General features: G+C 40.4%; 1 protein-coding gene across 1 annotated transcript; it reads left to right on the top strand.

Moving 5' to 3' along the window:
* Window positions 1-2832: 2832 nt before the first annotated feature.
* Window positions 2833-10679, top strand: LOC139466928 (MAM and LDL-receptor class A domain-containing protein 1-like). Its single transcript, XM_071248650.1, has 13 exons — window positions 2833-2944; window positions 3423-3826; window positions 4313-4403; window positions 4621-4758; window positions 5166-5425; window positions 5735-5969; window positions 6073-6195; window positions 7096-7223; window positions 7739-7871; window positions 8588-8740; window positions 9230-9388; window positions 9657-9781; window positions 10584-10679. Exons 1-13 carry the CDS (start codon window positions 2833-2835, stop codon window positions 10677-10679), a joined length of 2157 nt encoding a protein of 718 aa, XP_071104751.1.
* The last annotated feature ends 24 nt before the right edge of the window (window positions 10680-10703 follow it).

Below are 10703 nucleotides of genomic sequence, written 5' to 3'. Positions count from 1 at the left end.
TACAGTCGAACATCAACAAACGGAGCTTTACAGAAGATCTGGACCAAAACCGGAAATGTTGGAGATTTCTTTGAGAGAGCAGACATCCAAATTTACGCTGCACAAACATTCCAAGTAACTATGTTTTGTTTATTTTGGAAATGGCTTTTTATATATATATATATCAGTTGTCATGTTTCATTTGATTCTCAAATTCACCCCTAAGGCGTTTGAACGATGTGAGAGTTAACAAACATGAAGTTAATCACTCTCCTTGATTGCCATTTTCAGATTGTCATTGAAGGTGTCGTTGGCAATGGCTACACAGGCGATATCGGCATTGACGACTTGTCAGTAACGCCCGGATGTGTACCGAGTTCATTTAAGTGCACATGTCATTGAATCCCATAATGTCACGTTATCTGTGCAGGTCGTTAGATGCAACTTGCTCGTGTAGACAGGCTGGCTGACTTGGTAGACTAGGAATGATTGTACTCTGGTATATTGCTCGTTATATCAACAACTGGTTTGCCAAGGCCAGGCTCGATTATTTAGCAGGGATAGTGCTGACTCAGGCGTTAAACAGTATTTATAAACTCACATGCCTATGCAAGAACCTGCTTCCACTTTGCCGATACATTTGTATTCAAATGTCATAAGAATGTGATAAGGTTCTCAGTATTAAAATATTTTGAACTCAGTTATGTCCCATTTCGTGTTACCTAGTGAGCCGCCCAAGCTCTGGTCAACTACTTGTCTGCTACCCAGTGTTAATAAATATATGTATTTCATTATTGTAATAGGTTTGAAATATTATAATGTGAAAGAACGTCATAGATTTCTGTTGGTTTCAGCGGTTCTTCCAACTGGCTCGCCAACCCCTCCGACCACGCCGAACCCATGTGGTTTTAACCAATCAAAATGTGACAACGGCCAGTGCATCCCAGCATCTCAAGTGTGTGACTTCATCGTTCAGTGTCTGGACAAATCTGACGAGAAGAACTGCGGTAAGTTTCAGTTACGTAGACCTACGCTACGTGGATCCACATGAACATGAAAAGAATGTGTATCATAACATAATGAACTCATCGCTTGGTATTTCATTTATTCATTTTTTGGAGGGTACGCGAGGCCTGGTTCTGTGCACATTAGCGTCCCGTGTGCATGCGGGATCGTTGGTTCTTTTCCTGTGGAGATCTGCCCCTTGCAATTGTACTGACTGCATAAATACTGACTGCATATATTTTTATGTCCATAGGTACCTGCACCTTTGAGAATGGCCAATGTGGCTGGATGGACATCAGCACCGGTACCTACAAGTGGAGCTCATACCAAGGAGTTGCTGGCACAGTCGGACCCAGCGTTGATCACACCGACAACAACCAAACCGGCCACTACATGGTGCTTGGACACGGGTCAGGGGTCTACAAGAGCCGCGGTCAACTGGCCAGTCCTATCTTTGGGGCAACTGGACCCAGCTGCCGGATGAGCTTCTACCACCATATGTTTGGAATGAGCGCAGGTAAGTAAAAATATAGAGCTCATTCTGACTGCTAAATGTTTGGAATGTGTTCTAAACAGTACAAATACAGAGTTCACTCTGACTGTCACTCGTTTGGAATTAGCTCATGTAAGTACAAATATAGAGCTCATTCTGACTACCAAACGTTTGGAATGAGCTCATGTAAGTACAAATATAGAGCTCACTCTGACTACCAAACGTTTGGAATGAGCTCAGGTAAGTACAAATATAAAGCTCAATCTGACTACCAATAGTTTGGAATGAGCTCATGTAAGTACAAATATAGAGCTCACCTTGGTTACCAAATGTTTGGAATGAGCTCAGGTATGTACAAATATAGAGTCAATCCGACTACTACATATTTGGTATGAGTTCCAGTTAGTTGGATAGTGTGAATTGTATGTTGTACCGAAATTCCAAAGTGTGGCCACCAGAACCTTGTTTACTCGGATAACGATTTTCAGAAATACTGTCATTTAGGTCACTTTGACCTCTTTATGTGCAAGGCATGTGGCAAAGAGTCAAGATACGATCACAATTGCAGTTATGTCTGTGCATTAAAGGTAATTGTTCATTTTTTGTCAAATTTATATTGCTATTCAGGCAACCTGCGTGTGCTGCTGCAACATAGCACACATCCAAATGACGTCGTCACTCTGTGGAGCCACACCGGTAACCAAGGCAACAGCTGGATAACAGATACAGTTGACATTGGGCAAATCAATGCTGGCTACAGGGTAAGATATCGCTGCAACAAAACACCTATGACATTAAGGAAGTGAGACTTTGGATACATATAAAGCATTTGCTACTTTTTGATATTTTCAATCTGAAAAAAAATGATAAAAGTAATCTGGTTAAGTAGAACTCCATTGTATCATATTCGAATCCAAACAGTGGTACTTTGTGTGATGGTGAGTATTGATATCCCCCTTCATGACATACCCAGAGTAATTTGCTTTCTTTGGTTTTAAGCCAGTTTGACTTTGGTTTTACAACAGTTTTCCGCAGGCTTTAGCAGTGTACCGGGATACCAATACAGCTAGACGCATACATAAAATACATCGCACTAATATTGATATTGGAGCATTGTCTCATTGTACTGTGATTATGAATTAAAACTGAAAATTGCAATGAAACGAAACTGTATGTTTTATGTTCTTTAGATGTCACAACTGTATTACTAGGTCAGCATGATAAAGCAAAACGCTTTCATTCTAACCGTCAAGTGAGTTTCAGAAACGGCTCATACCAGAACCAGACTGACAATACTGGATTACTAAATATCTGATGTTAGTTGCCCCATGTAACTTCGTAACCTATTATCCATAATGCAGGTTGTGTTCGATGGTCTGCCGTCACCAGGCTACGGAAAATACGATGTCGCCATTGATGACGTCACATTCCTGGACTGCCAGACGGGAGTAGTGTACAACGATACAAGTAAGAACTTTGTTTTACAATTCTTACATAACTGTTCAGCAGATCGGTATATATGTAGTCCTTGTTTGCCATAAGTCACAATAATCATAAGGGTCTACAATGGCTGGCCTGAAGGATTACTTCGATATTGTATGAGTATGTATCTACCTTACCACTTGAAGAAACTGCGCACCCTCACTTATCCTTTTACCTCTTTATCTTTTTACGGACCTAGGTAAATACAGCGAGGTCTTTGTTTTCATTTTGTCCTTCTACATGGGCCTGAGACCTTCATGCAAATAAACATTTTCTTCTAATTTAGACTAAAATAATTCATTATCAACTGGAAGACAAACACTATGTTTTTTGGATTCAAACCTCAAAATATTTAGATATATGCCCTCTATGGCAGATTAGAGAAGTATGGTTGATATTAATGATGACAACTGAACCATAATTGGCCTTGTTAAAATGAAACATCATATTTTCAAATCTTCAGGCATGAACTGTACCTTCGAAACCGGATACTGCGGATTCTTCCAGGAGTCAATGGACAACTTCGACTGGACCAGAACCAATCGATCAACACCATCATCTGGAACTGGTCCTGATCGGGACCACACCACCGGACACGGATTCTACATCTACATCGAAACATCTTCTCCACGACGATATGGCGAGAAAGCACAACTCACTTCCGGTGTCCAGAAAGCAACTGACCAAACTGGCGCCTGTCTGACGTTCTGGTATCACATGTTTGGACCCTATGTTAGCACCCTGAATGTGTACATGAGAACAGGAGGTTCCACTGTCAACAACTCGGTCATCTGGACCCGTTCCAAGTCCGTAGGGAATGTGTGGACGCAGGCACAGAGATGGATTACCAGCACTCAACCGTATCAGGTAGAGTTTGAACATAGCTCAGCCATTGTTGTTTAGAGACTAATTGTAAACTTAACATTTTGGCGTTGGCTCAGTTGTATAGCAGTGTATCGCATTAACTTGGATGGAGTGTCTCACAGTTGGCAAAACCTTACAACTTTCGTGATATCCACGAGAACGAGTGATGGGAATCTAGGATGTGAAGTCATGATCAGCAGAACGCGGCAGCCCAGGACGTTCAGTTTAGGTTCTTGTAGGATTGGTACATGTTGCAGACAAATACAAACCTGACAGGAGAAACCATAATGGAATAATTAAACATTGCATCAGATACCCAGGTTCATTCAGGACAGGTAGAAACCATTACACGGGCGGCAGAAAATGATGAATAATATTGATCGAAAATTAAATGATTTATTGTATAACACCTTAGATATTTAATATTAGCTCTGCGTTCACGGGTATACTAATCTAGGCGTAATAACAACATACAGTATTTGTTTTCAGGTTATGTTTGAGGGTACCGTTGGCCACAGTTATCTGGGAGATATCGCACTTGATGATATATCACTCATGCCAGGACAGTGCCCTGCTTCATGTGAGTAACCCCACCTTATTGTAGTTCATATGGCAACTACAGCGGTGTAATAGTTTGTTGTCGTGAATAGTAACATGATATAACGGGCGTATTGGTTTCAAACTGTGTAACATTTTATTAGCATGAATAGTGAGGGTGAAATTGGTTTCCGTCTGTGTTACATTTGTTTATCATGAATAATAAGGTCTCTGATGTAACGGGTGATATTGGTTTACAGATGTATGTGACTTTGAGGTCGACACCTGTGGTTACACACAAGACACAAATGATAACTTCGACTGGACTAGATGGAGAAATGGTACCACTTCGCTTAATACTGGGCCCAGCTACGACCACACTACCGACAGCAGCTTAGGTTTGTTATATTATCAACCTAGCTTCTTTCTCTGTCTACTTGTACCCTTCTTTATGTCTGTCTATCTTTGTCTATCCAACTGCTCACTAAATGTGTGTCTACAAATATTATTGCGTCATACCATCCTTCTCATTTTTTTTTTTATTTTTTGCTTTTGGTATATGTCTGTCTGTCTCGCCCAGTCTTTATCGTGTTCCCTCTCCCTGTCTCCTACTGAGGGAAACTGCATTTCTGGCTTTAAAACTTTTACCGCAATGGAGTTTTCAATAAATGAATAAATATGAAGCAAAACCATTTTACAACTCTGCTGTTACTGACCGCGAGCACTTCGAGTCAACTTGTGTTCCATACATTCTGAAAAAGACATCCTATACCCCACCCTGACATTGACACTTCCGTGCGTACAGGATACTACATGTACATTGAGTCATCGACACCGAGGGTTGGGGGAGACACAGCACGATTGACCAGTCCATCATACCCAGCAGTCACGGCGCCGAAATGTGTCAAGTTCTGGTACCACATGTACGGGAATCAGGTCGGCCAGTTGAACGTGTACGTCAAGTCTCAAGGAGTGATGGGGACGGCTGCTTGGTCCAAATCCTTCAACCAACTGAACCAGTGGCATCATGGAACAGTTGATGTAAACAAACAGACCGCATGGCAGGTGCGTCTCTTGTGGTCTGATGCATGGGTGATATCTTTGATCCACAGTTATAATTCTTGAAGGAATAGCTATTCATAACTGCAGTCAGACATGTAGGCAAGTAAGGATGTTGATCTATGTTTCCATCATAAACCTTGCATAGTTTCCAAAACAAGATTGTTGTCTTTGTTCTGGTGCGTGTACACTTAAAGAACAAACTCACAATTCCCACTGTTATAGGGTAAGCAAAACGTCACATACCTTTCTGCAAGATTCTTGTGAAATGACACAGTTTATTGTGTATTATTATGTATATTTTCTTCTTTAAAGATTGTGTTCGAAGGCGTTATAGGATCTGGTTACCACGGCGACATTGCAATTGATGACATCCGTATCGTTGACGGCAAATGTCCTGTACCCGGAAGTTGCACATTCGAATATGACACGTGTGGTTACAGCGATGGACACAACAACGGCGACCAATTTGACTGGTTGAGGAGCTCAGGAGGGACACTTTCGGTTGGAACAGGACCCAGCGTCGACCACACATCAAACTCAGACCAAGGTGCGTACAAAACTGTCTACAATGCCTTTTAGTCACAGTCAATGCATCCCGGAGAAGCCAAACACTGTTTCGGAACCCAAAACGCGTACTGCTTCTGTTGCAGGATACTATATGTACATTGAAGCCAGTGGACGTAACAGGAACGACCGAGCCTGGCTGTACAGCGAATACCTCCTCCCGACATCATCGTCCTGCCTCTCCTTCTGGTATTTCATGTATGGAAAGGGTAAGTGGAACGAACCTAAGCTTCGTAATACATCGCAGAATAGGTGTCGACGTTGCACAAAATTATCACAATGAGTCTTCAATTTTAGGCAGGACTTTCTGAAATGTTACATTCCATACACAAATTAACAAAACAAACAAGACCTTTCTCATCTTACATTTCTCATTTTTAGGCATCCTTGACAAAAATTATCTTCAAAGCAGTTCTGTATTTTACTTGTACCATATGGTCCTGTCTTTTATCGGGTGAACAATTGACTTGCCTTTGCATGTGTTTGTGATTGGTGCCATCTGATGTTTCATAGTGATTGTTAAATGCATGTTCATGATACAGTCGGTATCATACAATCGACTGTACGTTTAGGGCAGATGTATTGTGGCTATGGAAAGGAGTTTAGTCGCATCTTTATATTTTGTTTCTGTCTGTGTGTTGCCTTCCTCTACGTTGATGGGCGTCATGGCTATTTCGTGTATCTGTATAATCCACTATGATACTCGCCTGTTCATACATCTCTAACCGTTGGCACTGTGATTCATGTCCATTCCCTTCGGCATAAATTAGACAAAATTGTTCATTTGAACAGACACAGTAATATTCTAAGGGAAAAGAACATTTATGCTTATATCGACATACAAATGTAAGCAATAGACACTACATGATCCAAATGCAGATAAACTGGAATCCACAGATATATGCATAAGCACAGCCTTTAGTTTATTAAGTCTATTCATCTTTCTATGGATAATGGTATGTTCTTCCATACCTGACCACTGACGGATAATTTGTGTCTATTTCTTTATGGCTGCCTAAAGGATATATAGGCCTCTTACTATGGTTATTCCTATGTCTGTGATTAAAGTAATGCCAATTACCATGTCTGTGTATCTGTTCCTGATGTAGACGTGGGAGCACTGCGCGTCTATCAGGCAAATCCCTCCAAGAGCACGCTCATCTGGTCTATGAATGGAAACCAGGGACAGCAGTGGATCAACGCCAGGCTCCACATCAACAGCACCGTCAGCTACCAAGTAAGATGCTGTCAAAACCCCACTGGCGTGGTATAACTGTGAATAGGACGTGTTTTCTGAATCGAAGTTTGCCAGGTCAACATATAATCTGCCAGGCAAAAGAAAGTATACGCCCATGTTTGATGGTGGCTTAAAACTGAAACAAACATGAAATGTTTTTTAAATGGTAATGTATTCGATACGTCAATCATTCTTATTTTTCGATTTTTTAAGTTTGCACTGTTTCGGCAAATACACACGATATACATTGGAACTCGCCGATAACTGTCACAGTAGGAGTGTTATTTAAGCTGTAACTATGGCTGCTCTAGCTCTAAACAAATACAAAATAATTCTGTCCAAATTGGCTCCGTTGGTCCGTTGGAATGGTCTAAGTATAATGAATTTGTTCCAGGAAGGTCCCAGTGTGATACCCTTAGTGTACAATTCATGAATAACCTACCACGCCCAACTTATTCCAGTAACACTTATCCATACATTATTTCCTACAATGAATGTTGCAATTGTATTGCCAGCTCATCTTTGATGGCGAAATCGGGACGGGTTATCAAGGAGATATATCTATTGACGACATCGCCATAACACTTGGTCTCTGCAACGCAACCACCGCGACCACCCCAACTGCAGCCACCACCACCGTAACCTATGGTCAGTTATTACATTGACCATTTAAGTTACCATGTTTTTCTAAGAATGCCACTATACATTCAGTTTGATATGGAGCCCTCTATTGTCAAAGAAACACCATTTTGATACAGAGCTTTTTGGGAAGATTTGTGATGTCTGATCGGATTGAAGGTTTGCTTCTTCATGCTCTTGACTTGTTCTTATCAATAGTAATCACTTTATTCTCCAATCTTCAAGAACCTTTCGTGGCAAGACAAACTCCCATATTGTCATATACGGTGACAGAAATGGGGATCGGTTGTTTGGAATGTCTATCCTTGATGTTGCAGATGTGACATTAAATTACATGTACTCACTCACTCACTCACTTAAACATTGGATATGACGTGATCAAAATGTACAGTTCAAGGATCATACGCAACTACTGATGCAGATATAACTTTTATACCATGCTTGCTACACCACGCCCATCACTTAAATGTAAATGTAAATATTTCTCTGTGAATATTCAATATCCAAATCAAAAGTTGAGTAGTACTTACTTTATGAAGAATGGCTTTTCCTGCCATGAAGTGTCGACTAACAGGCCTAACGTAGTTTTATTATGGTAACTGTTCTGTGATAATTGAACTTAAATAGGAAAGTACTATTGGTTTGTTGCCTTCAATCAAAAAAATGATATCAGTGTAAAGAAATAATTCTGCAGATCTCTTTATTGATGACTTTATTTTGAACAGCCCCAACTGTTGTTGACTGCAACTTTGACAGCGACAACATCTGTCATTGGCATCAAGACACCACGGACGACTTTGACTGGACCTTACAAAAGAATTCCACAGGCTCTATCAACACTGGACCAACATTTGACCATACCACACAAACATCTAAGGGTAAGTCTGCATATTCCACACAGCGGCATAAGTACATCTCACTAAATCAATTTATATTCCGTGTCAGAAATATTATTGAAGAAAGTAACTATCTTAAGGGTATCATTTAATTTTTCTGGTTTAACCAGATGGTCGTGGTTGCAATGGACACGAATTGATAGCACATACAAGCATTTTTATGTTCATTAAGGAGTTTCCAAAGTTGTACGTTTGTACAACATGATGCTGTTACTATATAAAACAATATTGAGCGTTTTCACATACCAATGTTATGTTACCTAACGTATCACAAACATGTCACTGCTGAAATGAACGCATGGTTCCTGGTTGTATTTGCATATCATAACGTTAATGTTAATTTTTGCTATCTATGTCAATGAATCAAAGTTAAACGTTTCAGATTTAGGACAACAAATATCCTACCTATTATGGGCTATGTGTATAGTACATTTACATAAATTCTGACCTTCACCTTCAATGTTCATGCAGGGTACTACATCTACACAGAGGCTTCTGGTAAGAGGGGCAATTCTTCGGCTCGAATCATCAGCCCCAGCATAACAGTCGACACAGTGGGGAAATGTCTAAAGTTCTTCTTCCACATGTACGGAGGACAAGTGGGGCGTCTCGATGCATACGCAATGCAAGGTAATGAATAATCTGTGAAAATAAAAATACTTAAACCTCCGATTTAATCTGACAAATGATTTGTTCTTTGAAAATAAAGTATCTGTGAAATGTGTTAATATTCAACGTAGATGGAGCACTACATTTTGTGAGCATCATGGTACTCCTTGTTACCCCTTAAACATTGAAACTGCCGAACATACTTCACTGTAGCCAGGATTTGTGGAGATGTTTAGAGCATACGTTTTAGGATATTATGATACACTATGATATATGATTAAATCAACAGGGACAACACTCGGCAAGCCAATTTTTACCAGAATCGGTGAACAAAACAATCAGTGGAACTACGGTGACATTTACCTGACCCCCCAAACCCTATCCACCCCGCAGACAGGATCCACTGTTATACAGGTGAGCTGGGGTGTAACATGTTGTCATTACTCTAGCGATCTGAAAGACAAGTCATCTTGTAAAAACCGCACAAGGCTGTTTGCCAGACTTTTACGGATTTCAAGACGTCATTATACTTTGTGTGACATCACAAGCGTTTCACATTATAATTTATCCTGTTCCAGCTTTGAGTAGATAAATGTTATTTATCACCGAAAATAAGTTTTTGAACATATGAACTTTGTGAACTGTGTAATAATATATTTGTTACATGTGTCACTAGCTGGGCGTGGTGGATATTTAGAGCTGAAATGTTCGCACACCCTTTGTCCTGACTAAATCATTTCTAGCGCTCCTAGAAGTACCAGATTTCACACTATTGTTGAAATGTACTTCATTGCTACTTTTTACCATTCTGTGTTGACATCCTCTGTAGAACCGGCCCTGTTATGCTTATTTAAAAGTAAGGTGATTCAAATAAAGATCGAGTAGTCCTATCTGTTGATATATGTCACTGGCAATGTACCGGGTGTGCTTGAAGCTCGGCGGTGTGGATAGATGTTTGTTGTTGACTGCTGGTTTGCCTGTCCCTGGATCAATACCCTTACCACATACACATGGATAAGAGAACATGATGAGTGCATGCATATTTGGCAAAAAGATATATTGACAATGCAGCATGATGGTCCTGGTGAATACGTATCGACAGTTTGTTCTGTCCTGAACAATGGATAACTCAAACTTTTATGGGAATTGGGTGTCATTGTACCTATTTGTGAGTATGTACTAAGCATTTGTTACCTTGGATGTATTTGTCTTTCAGCTTGCGTTTGAAGGTAAAATCGGGACAGGTTACCAAGGAGACATTGCTCTTGACGACATCTCGCTCAACGATGGACCATGCCCACCTGACCGTTAGTGGAATCGTTCATGAAACATCCAT

Source organism: Haliotis cracherodii, unplaced genomic scaffold (assembly GCF_022045235.1).
Source record: "Haliotis cracherodii isolate W230 unplaced genomic scaffold, xgHalCrac1.p SCAF_19, whole genome shotgun sequence".
NCBI classification, from domain to species: domain Eukaryota; kingdom Metazoa; phylum Mollusca; class Gastropoda; order Lepetellida; family Haliotidae; genus Haliotis; species Haliotis cracherodii.
This window is presented reverse-complemented; position numbering and strand designations above follow the sequence as displayed.